Raw genomic sequence first — 22,400 nt, 5'->3', positions numbered from 1 at the left:
TGGCTTTACGGAATGAGTTGACATAAATAATGATCTGATTTCACTATCTTAGTCCCCTAATCACTCAGACCGCCAGCCATCAAGCAGCTGATGGTTGACTTCATCACAACCATTTGAAAAGGATGCAGAGCAACTGAATGAGTGATTATCACGTCACTCGTCACAGAGGGGATGCTTCGGCCAGAGTGGAAACGACTATCTCTACTTATCTCAACTCAACTCTTTCTCATACAGTGAGGTCCAGTGAGTAAATGTTTGTGGTGGAATGACCGAGGTGAGAAACAGTATGTCATATACAGGAAGCAGCTTCACTTCACAGCCACACATTTAGAATGACCGCATGAGGCAAAAATCCATTTGGCTTAAGTGCAAAGTGCACTGTGATGAGTTATGGACAAAAACATAAATATTGTTATCAATAAATATAGGTTAAACATCCAAAGTGATGAGAAGAGGCACAATGTGCCAAATAAATATCTGCTTATAATATACATATAATAAATGCTCACACAGACACTTTGGGTCTCTTTGCTCCGAACACTTGTGAAATCCATCCAGCTTTACTTGACAGCTCAAAGTGCCTAAACCTCCCTCACACATGCTTCAAGTGGAGAAATGACGAGGCAGTTATCTCAAATCTATCAATAATATGTGTTCAGTATTATGGAACAATCCACAGATTAAGTCCAGAAGCTTTCTGGTTGGCTGAGTTTGCATACATCCAATGTGTTTTATAGGGCTGGATACAGGCCAGGGATTACTATCAAAATCATGATAATTGATTGGTGAACTGATGAATATCTAATGTCTAATGGAAGCCTTTAGCTTGAATTGACTCAAAGGAAACAACTTCTTTCTTAGATTTGAATTGGCTGGGCTTCAATGGGCAGCTTTCTGAGACCATATCAGGTGAACCCTAGTGGGTATCATCAGTGTGACTGTGTAATGTGCATGTAAATGCTGCTTTGCATGAATGCTATGGCACCCACCCACCCACCCACACACCCCCACCCACCCACACACATACACACACACACACACACACACACACACACACACACACACACACACACACACACACACACACACACACACACACACACACATACACACACACACACACACACACACGCAGCGTCTGCACCAGGTGTGGATCCATGTGTGTGCACTCCCTAACTCCCTAATCTCCAGGGTGAATGTCATCTCCATCTCCAGTGCGCTCATGAGGTGAGAGATGATCTAATCACCAGGGAGACGGAAAGTAGAGGTGGGGGGGGGACATGGCGCAGAGCTCTGAGCACACAGAGAGATGAAAAACAAGGCGGAGGAGGACAGAGGCCGCGGCCAGTCTTTGAACTCCCCCGACAAATAATTGAAGGACAAGAGACGGAGTATAAAGCTACAACAACAAATGGTGATGGATGGAGCCTCTGACACTGAGCAGCTTCCTCTGTGTATGAAAACAAGCAGAGGAGGTGAAAGTGAGGAAGAAGGTGAACAGATGTCCACTTAATGACTCTGTCACACCTTTTTAATGATTTCCTTTCTGGACATGCAATTAGTATGAGTCGGGGTCGAGTCTCCCAGCGAGCTATATCTGTCACAGAATCCATGAGCAATCCCAACGACATGGCACATAACCTCCACGGTCAGCGTGGTCTCACATTTCAGGCCGTGTAGTCGGCAAGCACGGGCAGGTGACGAGATCTACATCCAGCAGACCATCCGCTGTGTGGACGCACTATTTAGGTTACAGAAATGTGTCCCTGTAGGCCGACTGTATCGATCTCTGTCACACAGTGTGAAAAAAGAAAAGAACAACAACGAGGCATTAGAATACTGAAGCTTCGAAGCATTTAGATCACTGGCCTGGCCGATTATCGGCCATGGTATTCAGTATTTTTACGATTAACTAAACTTGTGTATATATATATATATATATATATATATATATATATATATATATGATTGCCATGTTACCACTCTGTAGTCTCACTCATGTCCCACCCACAGCACTGCCTGACCGGTTACAGGTCAGTAACAGCCTATCTCTACTGAAGAATGCTGAGGTAGAGGCGGGCAGAGAGGGGCTGCTCTGGTGTGGAGCTGTGTGTCGACTGTAAGGCAGCAGATACAGCTGAGGCTGTGAGAAACATCACAGTCCTCAGTCTGCCCTTAGTAATAGTAATGTATGGGAACTGCAGGAGAGATGTGACCAGATTATCACAGTCTTTCTGTACAGATGCACTAAAGTAAAGGTCTAACAGTGCACAAGGTTCATTCATCAGGTTCATTGGTTGCAAACGGGGGCGCACAGTCATGATGCAAATGTCACAGCCCTAGAAATATGCTTCAGCCTCATAAGTTTCTGTCATTTTTTTCCAGCATATGAGGTACTCACATGTACTACTCACTGTACTTCTCTCCTGTACTGATGCTAATCCTCCTCTAACGCTGACACAGACCGTCGAGCATCAATACCCACTCGTTAGTGTGCCAGTTACTGCTATGCAGGTGAAAGCGTGGGTCTGAATCATTCTATGTGGTTAGTTTTCTCGGCAGGGCTCCACTTCCCCATCATCATGAGCATTAAGATGCACAAGAGGCAGTCAGACGCCTACAGTGATCACCGTCAATTACCCGGTGCCCGGTGGGGGAGCCGGCCGGAGCCTGTCGGTGGATCACCAACAGGAAGATGAGGATGAACTGACAAAGGCCTGATGTGCTGCCATAGTTACATGCTTTCAGGTTGGTGCTCTGACCCATGGAGCAACAGTAGCCCACCAACTACTGAGCTATACGGTGGAATCTGGAGCAGCTACTGCCCGTAGTAGCATAAATGTATATATAATAGAACATGAGCACACAAATGCAAACCCTGCAAAACTGTCCCACGAGACCCAAAGCTCATTTGCCTCTGCCTCTGATTGGCTTCTTACTAGAAATGCATGGATTTCCGATATATCAGCAGTCAGGTTGATACATATACATATGACTAATAGCAGATGGGTTGTGGGTGGATGAAGTAATACATCATTAATGGAGGAAAATATTCATCACAATCATGAAAATGGGAACATAGCAGAAAGCAGAGCAGAGAGATCCTGAGCACATTTACACATAAAGAACAGCAGCGTCACTAAAAGTGTAGTTTTTTCCTCAAGTTCATAACTACAGTTAGTTTTGCCGCTGAAATGTCCCATGATATCTGCTGCAAGTGACATGACTGCACTCGCGGGCCGTGTGTTGGGTTAGAATCACAGACTCCACCCCTAAACGCCACACCAGTCATTTCTAAACATGAGTCTTTGCTTCAGCTCACTTCCTTGATGGGTTCAGGTGACACGGTGAATCTGATCCACTAAAAGGCCCGGACACACCAAACTGTTGCGTCGCCTCACTTCGCCTGTGTCTTGGCCAGAAAGTTGCTCTTGAACACGTGAGTGGAAATAGCTCTCCATACCAGCGGGTAGCACTCGTCTGTATTCGTCTTTAAAAAAGGGAACCGTGAGACCTGGGACCGCCACAGATATACTATATATATACACAATGGTATAATGGTATTATTAAGTAAGTTGAATCATTACCTGGTATCGACAAGCCCCCAAATGTAAGTACGTGTACTGTATATCTATAATATATATATATATATATATATATGTACCTCCAGCAGGAGATTTTCGTAAATGTCCTGTAGTTAATCGTTTGGAATATGCTGTGCTAAGTTTAAACTGTCTGTTCTTTTGACTGCTGGTGCAACTCTGGCGAGGAACTGCTTTCCTCCTCATCATTTTTCTAAAGGGCACAGAGTGTTTAATGTGCTTGTCCTCCCACTTGTGCGTGCATGTGCACGTAGAGTACAGTGTGTGTGTGTATTAGTGCATGTGGACCAGTGAGGAGGTTGTGGATGATGAGACGGTCTGTGGGCTGAAAATGAGGTCGGTAAAAAGCCTCCATATAAATAATAACACCCCAGAGTCAAGTGTCCCCCTCAGGATGGCAGCATGCAGAACCAGGACAGACATCATTGGTTTATCCATGAACCCAGACAGCCACTAACTAAGGGGCCGCTCACGAGTCGCTCAGAAGAACAGCTCCGCCGCGGTGCACATGCATTCCATAGCACCTGTTCCTCAGGGCGCCCCAGATAATAAACAGTTCAACTTTTGGAACGTTACAGCGCGCAACACATGTCATGTGACGAGGAACAACCAATCAGAGCTGGTAGATATCTTTTCTTTCTTCCATAAATAACAGTCTACAGTAAACAAACGAAGGAGAAGTTCATCATTCTAGCACAGGACTACCCGGAGCTTTACTGCCCGTCCCACAGAATGTTTGACTTGCTTCAGCCTCGCCGTACAAAGACGTCACAACATCCGGTTGAAAGGTCAGCGAGATAGATCAAGCATTACAGCTACTGTGAGGGATTTATGGAGCTGGAAGTCCATTTCTCTTTGTTAAGTTTAGTCAGTGAGGCTTATTGCTCATCATCATCATCATCGACCATCGCAGCGCAGGTTTTGGTTGCTTAGTAACAGTAGCGCAACCCTCCCAAGCATCTTGGATAAACGGATGAAAGCAGCACAACTGGTGTTTTCCATGTGTTTTTAAATGCGACACATGATTGGAAGAACGATAGATGTTCTGAGCGATGTGTAGTGCGGTGTAATTACATTGTTATATTATGGAAGCACATGTTTATGGATGTATGGATGATTTCTTTGCCCCCATGGCATTTACACAATGGCATGTTAGGTCCAACCCCCGGGGAGGCTGTAGCAAGAGGAAACATGACTGTGTTGGCAGCTTTGTACAACACTTTCATCTCGATATGTGTAATAAGCACTGCTAGCTCTTGGGGCCACTCTTCCTGTTGCTAGCCAGATATATGGATGTAATCATAAACAGTTACAGCGACTGGCCACAAGCGAGGCACTTGTAGTGTTGAGTAGCTTTTCATGTGGCAGGACCAGCGTCAGGGACACAAAGATCAGCAGAACAGGTTGATGAGGCGTCTGACCTGAGTCGAGGTTCCGGCCTCCCTCTTGCTCCGGCTTTGAGAGAGCCACTGTGCCGTCACCTTCCTTCCCCCCCGCAGCCCTGCAGGACACAAAGCAGGATGGAGATTAACAGGAAGTAGGGCTGCGTATACGTCGACTGTCACGTTACATGAGAGGCAGGTCAACACAGACAAGTTAGACACAAATCATCAGGGTCAACTTATTGCTCAGTGCTGTGTCACTACGTCATTGAGGAAAAAGAAAGCAAACAGTGTTACAATCCAGAAAAAAACAACCCAGTTTAGATTTATAAAAAGACATAAACATGTTATTACATGGTAGCTGTTTGGAGATTGTTCCCTGCAATCCTCAGAAAAAACAAAGCTTCAGACAGACGGACCAGTCGGTCTCAATCAGGAGCCGATGGGAGAGAAGAACTAGTCTGGACATCTTACCCCCTGTGGTCATCAATGTCTGGGAAACACTGACGCTGTACCGATGTCAGGCTGGATCTAATATTGGTTTTAATTCCTGTTTGGACCAGCTCGTTGCTGCATCACAAAGGTTTACGCCTGGATTGTAATTCCTGTTAATTCAGAAGATTTTTTACCAAGTTGCTGGTGTATGATTTATCATTTTAATAATAAATAACAACTTGGTCAATTTAAACCTTTGTATTTATTTGTTATATTTTGTTTTTACAAAGTTAAAAAAAATCAATGTTTAATTAAGGCCTGATGTTGCCTCACACAAAGAATGATCCCCGTCTCTTCACAGCGAAGTCTACAGCTCAACAATGACACACTGCTGTCGGATCAGTGCTCCATATCGGCTGGTACCCAGAGTTATCAATATTGGGACTGAAAACGTTGGACCAGACGCATAAAATCATGTGTAGATTTACGACAGTAATAGTATATTATTACAGACGGAGGAATATTAAAACCTCTGATGTAAATAAAGAGAATGCCAAAATGAATCACGAACAAACTAATCAAATTGTGAACATAACATTGACGTATTATGACTTTCTAAGTTAATAGGGTGAACGTGTTACACTTTATATACGTTTATACATCCAGCAGCTATGGAAAAACTCTGGCTTTGAGCTCATTTGCTTTAGCGCTGGTTTGGTCTCCACCAACTCCTCAGAAAGATACAGGACTGTCTCAGAAAATTAGAATATTGTGATAATCCCCATACGTGTGATTTAGTTTACTGAACCAAGCTGAGTGTTTTTCAAGGCTCAGGAAACCCTTGCAGGTGTTTCCAGTTAATTAGACGATTCAAGTGATTAGTTGAATACCCTACTAGTATACTTTTTCATGATATTCTAATATTTAGAGATAGGATATTTGAGTTTTCTTAAGCTGTAAGCCATAATCAGCAATATTAAAAGAATAAAAGGCTTGCAATATTTCAGTTGATTTGTAATGAATCCAGAATGCATGACATTTTTGTTTTTTTAATTGCATTACACAAAATAAAGAACTTTATCACAATATTCTAATTTTCTGAGACAGTCCTGTATGTCCACCAGCTCGTCTGCTGTTTGCTGCTTTCAACTTTCAACTTCAAAACGGACGCAATGAGACCGCTGAGTGAATAAAACAGCAAAACTAGGAAGCAGAGCTGCAGATTCAGGTAATAACTCTCATCACCTGATAGTCCTTTGGCATTTCACATATAATCTGTCAAACTGTAATTGTTTCTGTCTTATTCTCAATTTAGAAAATCTGTCTGAAGAGTGCTTGAAGTATAGTGTGTTTGAGTTCCACACATGAATACTTGGTCTCTCTGAGCACACTATTTCATGCTTCTAGTGCCTGCTGATTGAGTCACGGTTGAGTCAACAGCTCAGGAGCTGCGAGTGCAGAAACCCTTTAAAGTCATGTCAAATCTTCACCACCGTTTCCTCACACCTACACAAAGACCTATCACCAACAATCCATCTTATCAACAGCCAATCACCATGTGCCAACGCTGGCCGTCTGTCTGTGGGCCCATTTTGTCACCGCGTAGCATCACTAACTTTACATCTGAGATCAAAATGAAGGCCTGGGTCTGAAGGCCGATAAATATGTCACAGTCATTGGACCGTTTGTCTCCAGCTTGGTCTGAGTCAATGTGCCGATGCAGGTCTGTAGAATAATGGCTCCCATTTTCACTGAGCACGGATCTCAACAGGATGACTAGATTAGCTCGGATGAATCATGAGCCCACTTCAAATTGACAAAACCACTTCTACAGACGGCGAATTTAAAAGAGAGTGATTCATATGTGTCGGCCCGGACCAGCTCTAAATTCTACCACAGATAGCATTGGAACATCCTTTTGTTTCAGCAGAATAGTAATGACCAGAACAGAGGACTTTTTAGAACTTTCATTCAACTCTGGGGAACGTTTAGCTGATATCATCTGGAAGACGGAACAAGATGCAATAACAGCGTAATGGACTTATAAAGACTGCGTTTATCAAGGATTTGAATCAAACACAAACAAGAACACACTGTTGGCCAAGCACAAAAGAAGAGAGGAAGATTTTATAACGATCTTTCCTTCCATGTTGAAGAATGAAGAACAGAGAGGGGGTTTAAACCAGGAGACGACAGAAAACATCTGGGAAATGAGAAGAATATTTATTTTCCAAAAGCCATTAAAGATGATCAATAATCAGCTGGAGACTGCAGACACAGTTATTAACCCGGCAGCATTAGGACAGCAGTAGCAGCATGTGTCTTCATCGTTCCTCTCTGGAACAATGTTTCCTCCCATCGCCAACGTCTGTCTGCCACATAGGAGCCAATCAAGCCGCCCAGAGCAGGTAATGAGGAGCCAGACATAGGAACATGGAGATGACCGTCAGTCTGTCTGCGTGACACTAATGGAACATGAACTACGGCGTTCATGTTCCGTGACATTATTCTGTGTGTATCAGAGACAGAGGATCCTGTTGATTTCATTTGTTGATTTATATTATCCTTAACTATTGTACATGATCCAGTTACACTTGGGTAAAAAGTACATTTTGTTCAAATTGAAATCATTAATCAAACATTTTAATATCTCCTCTCTTTTTCTTTGTTCGCAAAAGGCAATGTACAAAACATGCTGGCAGTTATTTAGCTGAAAAGCAAATAGCTTTAGTTCTTTGGATGTCATTCTATGTCTTTTAGTCCTTAAATATTAGATTATTTTTTGCACTGATAAGCATTGTCGTTTAGCAAGTCCAGGCATGTTGCCAACCTCAGTGTGTGGACTCTCACTTAAGGTCCACCCAAATCATTTCTCACATTTACACACTGTGATTTTCACTTGGACTAGCAGAGTGAGGTGACAAAACACAGCAGACTAGAGACAGGAAATGATTGGATTTTGATTTATTCGAGCCGATATGAACCATTAAAGTATGCTCAGCTGGGCTCTGATAGCGATTCTAAGGATCAGCTCGGGAAATCTCTATTTATAACTTCTCTCCTGTAAAATAGTGGACTACCTTATAGATGCACTGATGGCAATTTTTGTATCTGACCTGCCTAAAACTATCATTTAAAAGAGTGGTTATTTGCATAAAAACACAATTCAAATGATTTACAAGATTACATTTGAACACATCATGATAACGTTACATTCGCCCACTACTCGTTTTTACTGAACACAGAATGAACGCATCATATGTAGGATGATGTTCGTTAACATTAGCCGTGTAGCTCTGTGCTGTCGGCAGACGAGCCGGTCACTGTGATTACTCCCACACCGCCCACATGTTGTGCTTGTGTGGCTGTAAAGTTACTGTCGGTGCCGCTGTGTGTCTGTGTAAAACAGTCATACAGCACGTCGCAAACATGAGACTGACTGGTCAGTCATCGGTCATGGAAAAACAGCTGAAAACCGTTCGGTTTCAATCGGCTGCCGATCGCTTATAGGTCTTGCAGAATGCTGCTTTATTCTCATTGACTCAGAAATATTATTGTTAGAATATGTCTGCATTTCACACAATTAATGTGGCACTGACAGTCAATGCGCAAACCCTCTTACACTCACCCTTTAAGCTAGCATCCAGCTCAGCTTACTGAGAAAGTCCATCACACTGCTTTATCATTTGTGCCCAGCAAAGGCGCCTCGCAAGTCACCAAAGGCCTCCGCCACCTTTTTGTCACATATGCTCCTAAAAAGCATTGAATTCCCACAGGGCCCTGAAAGGCACTCGTCACTCTCTTTGTCGGTACAGTAATCCATTAAGCTCTCATTGTCAAGTGTGCTTTGTGCATTGTGCAATCTGCATAGCTAAATAATGCCTCCACAAAGGGAACGGAGTAAGCCATCCAATCTGCTGGGGTATGTGCTCGATATCAAAAAGAAGCAACCCAAGGTGAAATTGACTTTGTGATCAAATGCTGACAGGCTTGTTTCTTCAGGTTGGGGGAAGATCAAACGCTTTACATCCGCGGCAATGGTCACCATTTATCTCCGATAACACTGAAAGGAATCTATAAAATGTCAGCATTGCCACTGACAGGGAGAGGGATCTGTGACATTTGAGGATTTCAGAAAAGGGAAAGGAAAAATAATGAGTTGAGCTGAGTGGAATGAAAAAGTGGATGTTTAAGATGTTGATCTCGATCTTTTTTCCGTCCTCTGGAATGGTGCTGCACACGTTGTCCATGGTGGGACATGCTGCGCTCGTAGTTCCACTGCGTCCCCTCGTTAGGAAGCAACCATGCTGACCAACGACAGCAGCACAGAGGAGGGCTGGAGCCTGTCCTCAGTCACTATGTGCCGGCATCAAGGTAAGGTGACGGACTCAGCAGGTGTGGGTCTTGCATGCAACCAGAAGGATGCAGCCATTTTCATATCTTCAGTTTAAAGCACATACATGCCTCTCTGGTGCCAGACTCACCTTTAGTGCATAGCTGTGATCAAGTCATTTGTTGTGTTGGCACTACTGCTACTAAACAAACCAGGGTTGTTCCCATACACATCCTTGGAACAGAAATGTCTCCTCTACAGTCTGAATACTGGATCTGGTATCGGTGAGCGAGTCTCTGCACCGATCCAATATCACGTTATCATATCCTTGATCGGCTCGTTTACGCTAGAGAGGACCCACATCACGTGTAACTCGCTAGCTGATCCATACATCCTGCCCGATCGCTACTGCACATGTGCAAACTAGGACTACACACCTGTGGTTGAACACTCTCTTGCAAACAATATTTTCCCTGATGATGCTACATTGTGAACAACAAATCCGTGTTGACATCGAGAGGAGTAAAAGTAGTCGAGTATTCTGAGTATTAGGCGACGGCAATAATATCTTGTCAAATTCAGTTTTTGACAAGAAACTTGAATGAATGCAATGGTTTGAAACAGTAATATAAAATAGATATTAGGCCTGTTGAACTTTTTTCATGTTTTTAACGCACTGACATCAGATTGGTACTCAGCTGATACGCCAGTTCAGGTATATATCGGAACCCGTATCGGTAAGGACAAAATGGTATCAGAACATCTCTAACACAAACTCAATCAGTCCTCCTCCACTGGAAACAACAGAAGGTGGTGACTTAGTCACAGAGATTAGCCACCACCTGCCAACTGCTCATTCAATAAAAATTGTTCTACATCTTGATTTGCTTTTGCTTTATTTTGAGAGAGGGGTTGCCTGATTTAACCATTTCTATTTCAGAGTCAATGATAATTATTGTCATTATGCAACAACAAAAGACAAACACAACAAAACAAAAACAGCAGTCCATTCCTGTAGGCATCAGGAGGAATAGAACAGCAGCAACAAAGCAATTCTCCAGGCAGATACTATGGCCGACATCTTAACATTTAAAAAATGTAACATTAGGGAAACATTGTCCCATAACCTTTGATTATGTTTGAGCACCAAGCATCGTTGATTTAAACAGAGTCTGCTACCATCTGTCCCACCAGAGTCCTGCACTGTGGTCCACCCGTCAGAGTGATGCCACGATGCCCGGTGCTGCGTTAGCCTGCATTTTCCTGCAACCGGACATTAGGAGGTGCAGATTGCAGGTCCTAGCTGGGTAAGCTTAGCCTCCACCTCTGCTCCATCTTGACTCCACTTTCACTGAAGTTTGGTCTGGCAGGTCTGGCCTGGTGGGCGGCCTTTGACGGTGATCTTCTCAACGTCCGCTTCACACAAATGAACCCAATCCCAATGGATTCTTCTCCAATGTTGATGAGTGTATTCTGTCATATGCCATAAGTGCTCCATTTTCTTCTTCTCATTTATTTTAGTTGTTGAATCATCATGTCACATGAGTCAGTGTCGGTTGGGGCTGAAGACTACAAGTTTTAAAAGTAAATAGATGTGGAGGAGTTATAAAGAAGTGATCAGAACAGAATTCCGTAGCTGCTCATCTCTACTGCAGATGCTCCAGGCTACATTAGCTGTTACTAGCATAATACACATTACTCTGCCACCAAACCGTCGCCAGCTGAGTAGCATTGAGAGTAAAATAGGCGATGATTTTTAAAAGGAAGAAGAATGCATGGAATTAAAAAAGACTGCTGGTTCTGCTGGTTCAGCAGGTTCTGCTGCATCAGTTCTGAATGTGTTTTTGTGACTCTGACAATGTTAAAGGAGTGCAATTCAAAATCGGTGGAGCACTCAATTAAGAGCTTTAAGCAGAAAGCATGTAGCGCAGTGTGGTTGAACTCTCGTCAGCATGGTAAGCAACATCTTTTCCCCATGTTGTTGCTGCTCTATGGAAACGTCACAAGCGCTGAGCACGGTTACTTTCCAGAGTCAACATTTGTAGCTCCACTCTCCTCCCCGAGCCCCCTCCACTGAATATAGATCAGAGAACAAAAATGCATTCCTCTTCACTTCATATGGAAAATGATGGTGATTGCAGTGTTCACTTTGAGCTCATACAAGAACGCTAATGGCAGAAATATGGTATTGATCTGAGAATGGAAAATAAGAGCGCTTTGCTCAGATACAGTGGTCTATAGTTCCTTACAGTGGCCTTACTGGATACAGTACACCTTACCCGATACTGTAAATGTGTGGTGGTGTGGCCCAGAAAATTCAAACATCTGTATTCAATATTAATTCACTGCCAAAATCTACAGATGACACATTGGTCTGGAATCTCTGTGGTTAAGGCATCCTCTCTGCAGAAAACATTAAGGCGGGCTAATAGCTTCAGCAGAGGCATTAGAGGTTGGCGGGGATGAGGCTCTCCATCACGCCGCTCCCGCTGAATGATCGACTGCGGCTCAACGAGGCTTTGGGGCGCTTAATAAACACCAGGCAGATGCGATGCCCGACCTCTGAGTCAACAAATCACCGCTGTTCTTTGCTCCACTTCTCCTGGCCGCAACCCTTCCACGGAGTCTCTTGTGAAGCTTTGCAATTATAAAATCACTTTGTGTGACAGTGTGTGTGTGCGAGCGTGTCTGTCAGGTGGTCCATGTGTGCCGGGTTAGCCGATCTACCGCGTTCTGCAGTGGAAGAATAAAGCAGCGGTGGACAAATGGAAGAGGATAAGGAGAGGCGAAAAAGGATGAGGAGGGCCGCTCCTCTAACCAAGAACCTAAACCTCATTCCTCAGTTTAGCAGAGAGCTCATTGGATACACCGTCTTATCCGCCTGCTCAAACGCCAACCGTGGGGCATCCGTTCACAGTCAGAGACACAGATAGAGCTCTCTATGGTAAATTATCTTTTAAATGCTGCCTTTCATGTCTCGTTCCTCACCGCTCCTCGCCGTCCTGTCTCCCGTTACAGCTCTGTTAGCACTGCTGGGTAGTTTGACGTCAGCTTGTGTGGAGGCAAGGGCTGCAGAGCGCCGAGCGGCTTCAAAGTTGCTCAGTGTTCTGACCTCTGCAAGCACTCTGAAGCAGAAGGACAATGAGCGGTCGGACAAAGTTTGAGTGAGGCAGTTCAGCATGTCTTCCGAAACGGCTGCTCCCGGGTACAAAGAAAATCAATTTCTGTTTTAAAAGGTGTTGTACGACTATACACTGAGTTATTCAGCTCTTCTACAAGTTGGTTCGCTCCATAAATTGAAAGTCTCACGATGGAGAAGAGTTAAGAGGTGAAGCTCGGCTTCTCACAGCTCCTGAAAGAACAGCAGCCCAATGTGCTGGATGTCAAAAGCCACATTCATTGTGGAGCAGTTTAAAGTCAACACTGACAAAACCGGAGGACAAATTGTACTACATGATGTCATTAACGAGTGTGCCACTGCATTTTGGTTACAATTCTTGAATTGGCGCATTCAAGGGATTAATATCAAATATATAGATTTATGTTATGCTACAAAATCAGCTGATATGCATCATCTTAAAAACCTAGTGTCAGTCGGCCTCTTTTGACAATTCCGTCTCCTGCAGGTTCCCTCACTAAAGACTGAATCAGTTAAGCTTTAAGCCATTCTTCTGGATTACTGGGCCGAGGTGCATGTGATGTTAATGCAACGTATCCGCTTTAAGGCCAGACCAGGACTTTTAAAGGCTGTCTGTCCCAGTTTCCCCAGTCTTTCTGCCCTGAACTATTATAAAAATCACACTTTCCTCCTCTTTATCAGGTCATTTGTCCCTGCTGTGTCAAAATGCATATCCTTCAGGGATCATGAATACAACTAAAATGAAATGATGCAAATTCATTGTCAGCCTTTAACTGAAATAATATGACACAGCATGGTCTTTGTTCATTATGAGCCATTTTTCTGTCTCTGTGCTACTTTAATTCTTACAAGAGATGATTCTAAATGGCTTCCATCGAGGAAGACAATCCACAAAACGTGACATCATTTCATTTTCTTACCAATGTGAAATCAAGGTTGAGTGAATATTCAATTTACTTCCAGAAAGCACATCTAATAAATACCATAATAACTTGAAATAGTGAATCACTTGGCAATAATGTGTCTTTTGTATGCTTAATATTCATGTCAATTCCCCACGGAAGTGTACTACGTAATGTTTTCAACTCACGGTGAGAAAACCTTCCTGTAAATGAGATGAAATTAAAGTAAAGAGCGAAGTGGGTAATTGCAGGAGAAGAAAATAGCATATGGATAAAAACATTATAGAGAAGTAACTATAGGTAATTACAATAGAACATATATTATCAGCAGCAAATGTGTCAAATGAAGGGCAAGGGCAGCAGAGAAATGTGACATCACCGCTGCAAAGACAGTCACAGCACGTTCTGCTTAATTGTGAAATCCACCTTTAATTGCCGCGAGGGTTATGACTCATTTTCTCCACCTACAGAAGATTAGACAGCTCAGTGACCCTTGAGAAAATGGTGAAACTTCTAATAACTTTGCAAGAGTAAATGCTCTCTGAAAAAAGAGCCTTTATTTTTACACTGAGGCTTTACATCGCTGCAACTGTTGCTGGCGTTTGGCTTGCTGTAAAATCTGTTGCATCCAGGCTTTCTATGTTATGTGGAAGGTTAACAGTGGTCAAGGATTAGACAACACAAAAATTAGATGGAACCCATCACACCCATCTTCAAACCCTACGTTTTGCTGATTCCGTGAATTCTTTCCAGAATCAGCTCACGACACACCTGTTTGAACTGGTGTCTGTTTAAAACTCATGTCCTATGCTTTTAAGCCATGTTTTAATTGTGTTCTTTCAGTTTTTTGTGTCGTCCTAAATGTAAACTTTTGGCCACTTGAAAAGCGCTTTATAAATCAATTTCACTTGGTTACTTACTTACTTCCTAAACCTAACCAGGTAGTTTTGTTGCCTAAAACGAGCTCAGTGTTTCACGATCTCTTCCTAAACCTAACTGAGTTTCCTGTGAAGACGGAATTTGAGTCATTTTTGGTAAGATGTCATAGAAACCGCTGTACGAGGATACGTTGCCAAATATTAATAAATAGCATAGTTAAGTATGAGAAGCAGGCATCCTAAGCCGGATTCCTGAGGAAAAGACTTCCCACGCTGCTTTGTGCTCACTGCTGATTGGCTGGCTGACTGGTCGTGGACAGTGCTGATGTTTAACTGTAACATCTGGTTTTATGGAGCATGAGATGAGCTGAGGGAGCAGCTGCAGCCTGGACTGCTCTGCCCTGACAGCCTCGCCATGTTAGATGTGACTGAGCATGGCTGGAGCACATGACACTTTAGTAAATAATTGTTAAATCAAATTACACAAACACAAAAATCTAGCTTCAACATCTCTTTTCAAAAACGGTGTCCTTGATACTCAGAATAACCAACACAACATAATGTAAAAAAAACATTAACCTTCATTTTGTCGTGGTTAGATCTCCGAGGAATCTGGACAAAGAAAACCAAACCCATCTACAGGAACAAAAGTAGGACATTCAGATAGAAAGCCATCGCATTCAACTAGGACATGGTCTCATGGACAAGAAGCGAAAAATAGATATTCCAATAGTTCTGTGTTTTGTGGAAGGACATGTTTGACAGCACTAGTGTACGTTCAGTCCTCTCTCACTTATGAACACATCCTGTCCAAACTATGTCCTTGTTTTGCACTCTCTCTTTGTGAAGTCATTGAACGCCCTGTCCTCCTCCATGCCTCGTACACACACCTCTCTCACCCAACTTTTTTATTCTTTTATTTACTCTTTTCCTCTGCAGACCTTGAGGGACCCTCACATCCTTAGAGTAAGCCGCAGCAGTTGCGCTAACACGCCCGGCGAGCTATCACTGCGTGGCGGCGGAGGAAAACAATGAGAGGCGTGATCTATATCTGACAGCGGCACATATCTACTCTGGCGGCTGAGCGATAGAGAGAGGGAGGATGGGGGGGGGGGGGGGGGATGCGGGCCGAGAAAGGAGGAATAACACGCGGCAAATACTTTATCTTCTTGAGGAATGACTGTGTGGATTCGCTTTGCAGAGGGAGTGGAGAGGGCTCTCTAGAGACAAAAAAAAAGGGAAGAGATAAAGTGGGTAATTTCAACGGAGGGGGGCAATCAGCTGCGTCTTGTTATTGGATTCAAACCCCCGTATATTTGGCCTATTACCATCTATCCCTGTGCTGTCTGTGACAACAGACTGTAATGACAGCTCTGGACTGTTTGCATTGCTGCTGCTTTACTGTGTGATATAATGCCTACCAGTCCTATTTAAGAGCTGAATCCCTTCTTCTTCTTCTTCTTCTTCTTCTTCTTCTTCTTCTTCTTCTTCTTCTTCTTCTTCTTCTTCTTCTTCTTCTTCTTCTTCTTCTTCTTCTTCTTCTTCTTCTTCTTCTTCTTCTTCTTCTTCTTCTTCTTCTTCTTCTTCTTCTTCTTCTTCTTCTTCTTCTTCTTCTTCTTCTTCTTCTTCTTCTTCTCCCCCCCCCCCCCCCCCCCCAGCACAGCATACGTGTTCCCTGCCATCCAGTGTCAGACTGAATGTGAATGGATAATGCTTCTTTTTTTCTTTTCTTTTTTTATGCTTTAACCCACTTTGGGGACTTTTTGTGGAACTGGGGATGGTGGTGGAAAGCTTGTAGGTTGGCAACAAGGAGACAAAGATAGATGAAGAGACAGGGAGGGGTGTCATTCCCCCCAAACTGAGATTGTACACTGAGAAACTCGTTCCAACGTATTCACAACTCCTGCAGTACTAAAAGTTGGCAGTGTGTAGGCCACAGTGTAGGCCACGCTTCCTTTTCACTGGGCAATGAGGACACTCACTTCTAATGCAGCCTCATTAAAAGAAAGAAATCCTGCACAAAGTAGGAACCCGTTTTTGTGATCTCTGTGTTCTGAAGCGTGAGCCAAGGGTCGCATTGAGATGTACCTCTCCTGTCCCGTCCAATCACAATCTCTCCAAGTCTTTCATCGTCTTTGTTGTGTCCTAAATGTGTCTTTATATTTCATGTTTGAGATAGATATTGAAATTAGTTTCATACAAGTCTAACTTTGCTTTTAGTGGATGCTAATATTACTGAGCAAACTTCAGCATTTGAATTATCATCATGAATAATACATCACCATTGTGCATGAACACTTATCTTAAAAGGCAATATATCCAAAAGTCGTAAACATGACGAGAGTCAGAAACAGCAGAGAGGCTCATGATTTCAGAAGGATTTGGTTTAGTATCTGTATTAATGAGAGCAGTTACCATGAAGGCTTGGAGGCATATTAGTATGGTACTTAGGAAATTGGGTAAGTAGATTTTACTCATTTAATCTCTGGGTGTCTCCCAACTAATAATCGACATAGTGGTGTCTGATGGGTCATGTCTTGCGTATAGTTGCGATGGTCAAATCAGTCTTTTTCTTCTTCTTTACTTCTCATTGATCCCCTCTTGCTGAGCTGCTGATTCAAAACAGCCCCGATTCTATTTCCCCACATTGTAGCAATCCACAGACAGAAGAGAAACAACAGTCAACTACCGAAAGAGAGCGGTTCATAAATTCAAAACACATCTGGTGCTTCTACCATCGATTTCAGACGCAAGCATTGTTTTTTGGGGAGGTAGCTAACAAGTGACAATCAGTAAACATAAAAACAAGTCACAAATAGTGCAAATATGTGTAAACTAGGGGACATTTGGGGTTGAGGGTATCCAAAATGAGCTGATAAATGATATGATAACGTGATATCGGAGAGGGAGCATTACTCTGCTGATACCTGATCCAGGATTTCGGTTGTATGGGATGCATTTCTGATACTGGTATCTGAACAACTCTGGATAGAATACAGTTTAAATTACTGCTTGTCTATAAATCTGTCAATGCTTGGTACCAAAATACATCTCTGTCTGTTACCATATACCCCTCCTGACCTCTCAGGTCACCAGGTAGACCTCTGCTCCAGACATGAAGCAGTGTTTAGCTGCACACCACAGAGCTGGAACACACCTACAGAAGATACAAGACCTCTCCCAACTTTGACAACTTTTAAATCTCGGTTAGAACTTTGACTTAACTGTAAGCACTCATTATCCACCTAGCATGGCAGCTCTTTTATGTCTTTAGTCTCATTATTTTGGCAAGTGCTTCTACTGTTCTTAAGATTGCATTACACCACTGCAGCCCACATCAAGCTGTAAAAGCAGCGTACAAATCAATAGTTCCCTTAATACTCATACACTTATGCTTTCAACATGTGTAAGTAATGCTCCTACAATATGCTGCTCTTACCGTCAGGTTGTGGCTGTTTTCCCAAGGCACCGTTCTAATTTAAAAGCAAAATGACTGTTTAACTATTCCAAAGAGCGAGGCACTCACATAATGCACTATGTGTAAGGATTGCAGATACTTGAACCCAAAAGCACAACTCGGAGACAAGAAATACAAGTTAGCCTTTTACTTGTTTTCAGGCAGGGTCAAAGCCAGGAGGTCAGTCCGAACAGGCAAACAAATCCGATAAGGGGCAGGCAAAAATCCAAGGTCAAAAAACAGGCAGACAGGGTCGGAACAGGCAGAACAAGAACAATATAAAGATACGCTGGAGAACTTGGCACTAACACACAAGACAATCTGGCAGGGAACAAGTGCAAGTGAGGGGACCTAAATAGAGATGGCTAATGAGGGAATGGGCTGCAGGTGAGATGGGTGTGGAGGACCAGGTGAGGGGAATCAGAGGTGAATGGTGGGATCTGAAATGACAGGAGAGTTAATAAAACAAGCAGACAGGATGAAAACAAACTAATATGAAGGGGAATTCGTGACAGAACCTCCCCCTCTAGGGACGGCTCTCGACGTCCCACCGGGCTGGTCAGGATGAGCCTGGTGGAAGTCCGAGATCAGGGAGGGATCAAATATTCTGCGAGCGGGGACCCATTCACGTTCTTCGGGACCATAACCCTCCCAGTCCACCAGGTATTGCAATCCCCTACCCCATCGCCGAGACTTGAGAAGGCAACGGACCGTATAGGCAGGTGCCCCATCAACGAGCCGGGGGGGCGGAGGGGCCCTGGGGGAGGGCTGAAGGGGGCTCTCCTTGACGGGTTTAATCCTGGAGACATGGAAGGTGGGATGAATTCTCATGGATGATGGCAGGCGAAGACGGACAGCAGCAGGATTGATTATTCGAGACACAGGGAAAGGACCCACGAAGCGAGGAGCCAATTTTCTGGATTCCACTCTGAGGGGAAGGTCCCGCGTAGACAGCCAGACACGTTGTCCTGGGGCATAACGGGGTGCAGGCACGCGGCGTCTGTTGGCCGACCTTTGGTAACGGTCGGACGAGCGCAAGAGTGTGGTGCGGGCCTGCCTCCAAGTGCGTCGGCACCGCTGGATGAATGCCTGGACTGAGGGGACGCTGGCCTCTTGTTCCTGCTCCGGGAAGAGTGGTGGCTGATACCCACGGGCACACTGGAACGGTGAGAACCCGGTGGCTGAACTGGGAAGGGTGTTGTGGGCATACTCGACCCACAAGAGCTGCTCAGACCAGGAGGAGGGGTTGCGGGAGCAGACACAGCGTAAGGATGTCTCCATCTCCTGATTCATCCGCTCAGCCTGCCCATTAGACTGTGGATGGAACCCCGACGAAAGACTGACCGTGGCTCCCAGCAGCCTGCAAAACTCTGACCAGAAGCGAGAGGTGAATTGTGGTCCCCGGTCGGAGACCACGTCCATGGGCAGGCCATGCAGCCGGAAAACATTCTGCAGTAATATCTTAGCAGTTTCTTTGGCAGTAGGTAACTTTGGTAGTGGAATGAGCAGAGCAGATTTGGAAAATCGATCAATGACCGTGAGAATAACTGTGTTACCGTCAGAAGGGGGTAGGCCGGTTACAAAGTCCAAAGCGATGTGGGACCAGGGACGACTAGGAACTGGCAGAGGATGAAGAAGCCCAGAGGGAGGTTGGCGAGTGCTCTTATGTAGAGAACAAACCTGGCAAGCACCAATGAACTCCTTGGTGTCTTCCTCCATGGAAGACCACCAGAAACGCTGTCTGAGCAGTGCTAGTGTGCGTCTGATCCCAGGATGGCAAGCTAGGCGGGAAGAGTGGCCCCACTGGAGGACCTGAGGACGGAGATTGACAGGAACAAACAACCGGTTATCAGGACAAGCACTGGGGGCAGGGTGTTCGGCATGGGAGCGCTTTACCCTGTCCTCCACCTCCCAGGTTACCACACCAATAACGCACTCAGGACGGAGGATACTTTCAGGATGGGAAGGAGAGCACTCTCGCTGGAACTGCCGAGACAAGGCGTCGGGCTTGACATTCTTTGAACCTGGTCTGTATGAGAGTGAAAACTCAAAACGGTTAAAAAAAAGAGCCCACCTAGCTTGACGAGAGTTCAGTCGCTTGGCCGAACGGATGTACTCTAGATTTTTGTGATCTGTCCAGACCACAAACGGCTGCTCCGCCCCCTCTAACCAGTGTCTCCACTCCTCCAATGCCAGTTTGACCGCCAACAGCTCCCGGTTGCCAATGTCATAATTCCTCTCCGCGGGGGACAGCTTCCGGGAGAAGAAGGCACATGGGTGAACCTTTTGGTCCTCAGCCGACCGCTGAGAAAGGACCGCTCCTACACCAGTGTCCGAGGCGTCCACCTCCACAATAAACTGCCGGGCAGGATCTGGGAATATGAGGATGGGAGCAGAGGTAAAACGTGACCTTAACTCACCAAAAGCCCCTGCTGCCGCAGAGGACCACCGGAAGGGCACATGCTGGGAGGTGAGAGCGGTGAGGGGAGCAGCCACGGAACTGTAGTTCCGGATGAACCGCCGATAGAAGTTTGCAAAGCCCAAAAAGCGTTGAAGTTCCTTGCGTGTGGACGGGGAGGGCCAGTCAGCAACTGCTTTGGTCTTGGCAGAGTCCATCTGGATATTACCAGCATTGAGAACAAACCCCAGGAACGATACCTCTGTGGTGTGGAACTCGCACTTCTCCGCCTTTACGAAGAGGCGATTCTCCAAAAGCCTTTGGAGGACTTGGCGTACATGGACCACATGTTCCTGTTGAGACTTCGAGAAGATAAGAATGTCATCCAAATACACGAAAACACAAACATTGAGCATATCCCGGAGAACATCGTTGACCAACCCCTGAAAGACTGCAGGGGCATTGGTGAGACCAAATGGCATAACTAAATACTCATAATGTCCACTAGGAGTATTAAAGGCAGTCTTCCACTCGTCCCCCTCTCGGATTCTCACCAAATGGTAAGCATTGCGGAGATCGAGCTTGGAAAAAATGGTCGCACCTTGTAGCAGCTCAAAGGCAGAGGCAATAAGTGGAAGAGGGTACCTATTCTTTACCGTAATGTTATTGAGTCCTCTGTAGTCAATGCAAGGGCGCAGGGATTTGTCCTTCTTTCCGACAAAGAAAAACCCCGCTCCCGCTGGAGATGAAGAAGGTCGAATGATTCCTGTAGCCAATGAGTCGTTAATATATCTCTCCATAGTCTTTGTCTCAGGAGCAGATAGTGAAAAAAGTCTACCTCTGGGAGGAGATGTACCCGGGAGGAGGTCAATGGCACAGTCATACGGGCGATGAGGCGGCAACGAGGTGGCCCGGGATTTGTTAAACACCTCCTTAAGGTCAAGATACTCCTTTGGAACCCTGGAGAGATCTGGAAACTCAGAAGAGACGGGCAGACTAGGGGCAGATGATGAGGCAGATTTTAGACAGACAGCATGACAATGAACGCTCCACTGTAATACAGTTCCTGATGCCCAGTCGATGTGCGGGTTGTGTCTCCTAAGCCATGGATAGCCCAAAATGACCGGTTGCTGTGGTGCATGAATGAGATGGAAGGTGAGCATTTCATTGTGATTACCTGACATAGTCATTGGCAGAGGAGTGGATTGATGGGTAACCCTGCAGAGGAGACGACCATCTAAAGCTGTGGCGTGGATGGGTTCTTCCAGGGCCACCTGCCCGATCCCCAGCTGAGAGGCCAGCATTCTGTCCATAAGATTAGCATCGGCTCCAGAGTCAATGAGGACTGAGACAGTGCGATTATTCCCTGAACAAAACAGCTGAGCATGAATCAAAGGGCGAGAGGGCATTTTTAAGTTCACATTTCGACTCACCAGCGCCCTCCGGATGACTGGTGAGCCATCTCTTTTACCGGACAGGAGGTTACAAAATGGCCGCTCTGGCCGCAGTACAAGCATCGATCCTCCTGCAGGCGGCGCCGTCGTTCTGCTGTGGAGAGCCGGGTCCGCCCCAGCTGCATAGGCTCAGGAGAGTCGGCCGGACCGTCAGAGACCCGTTCCGAAGGAGACCCCCGAGGATCGTCTGACCGGCGATGTGGCCTTTGTGGAGCAGCCGACAAGTCCCTCTCTCTTTTCCGTTCCCGCAGACGGCCGTCGATACGGATGGAGAGAGCGACCAACTCGTCCAAGCCAGCAGGTAGATCTCGAGCCGCCAACTCGTCCTTGAGGCGGTCCGAGAGACCGTTATGGAAGGCATCGAGGAGCGAGGGGGCGTTCCAGTTGCTCTCGGCTGCTATGGTGCGGAACTCGATGGCG

General features: G+C 45.1%; 1 protein-coding gene across 1 annotated transcript in view; it reads right to left on the bottom strand.

Moving 5' to 3' along the window:
- The window catches only part of adam19a (ADAM metallopeptidase domain 19a), a 178,166-nt gene that overhangs the window by 146,221 nt on the left and 9,545 nt on the right, over positions 1–22,400 (bottom strand). The window contains exon 2 of the mRNA XM_079184476.1: positions 5,024–5,103. Coding sequence (XP_079040602.1) covers positions 5,024–5,103 — 80 coding nt within the window. The remainder of the gene's footprint in view (positions 1–5,023; positions 5,104–22,400) is intronic.

Source organism: Pholis gunnellus, assembly GCF_910591455.1.
Source record: "Pholis gunnellus genome assembly, chromosome: 23".
In the NCBI taxonomy this organism is placed as follows: Eukaryota; Metazoa; Chordata; class Actinopteri; order Perciformes; family Pholidae; genus Pholis; species Pholis gunnellus.
The sequence above is the reverse complement of the archived record's forward strand: the minus strand, read 5'-3'. Positions and strand labels throughout refer to the sequence as shown.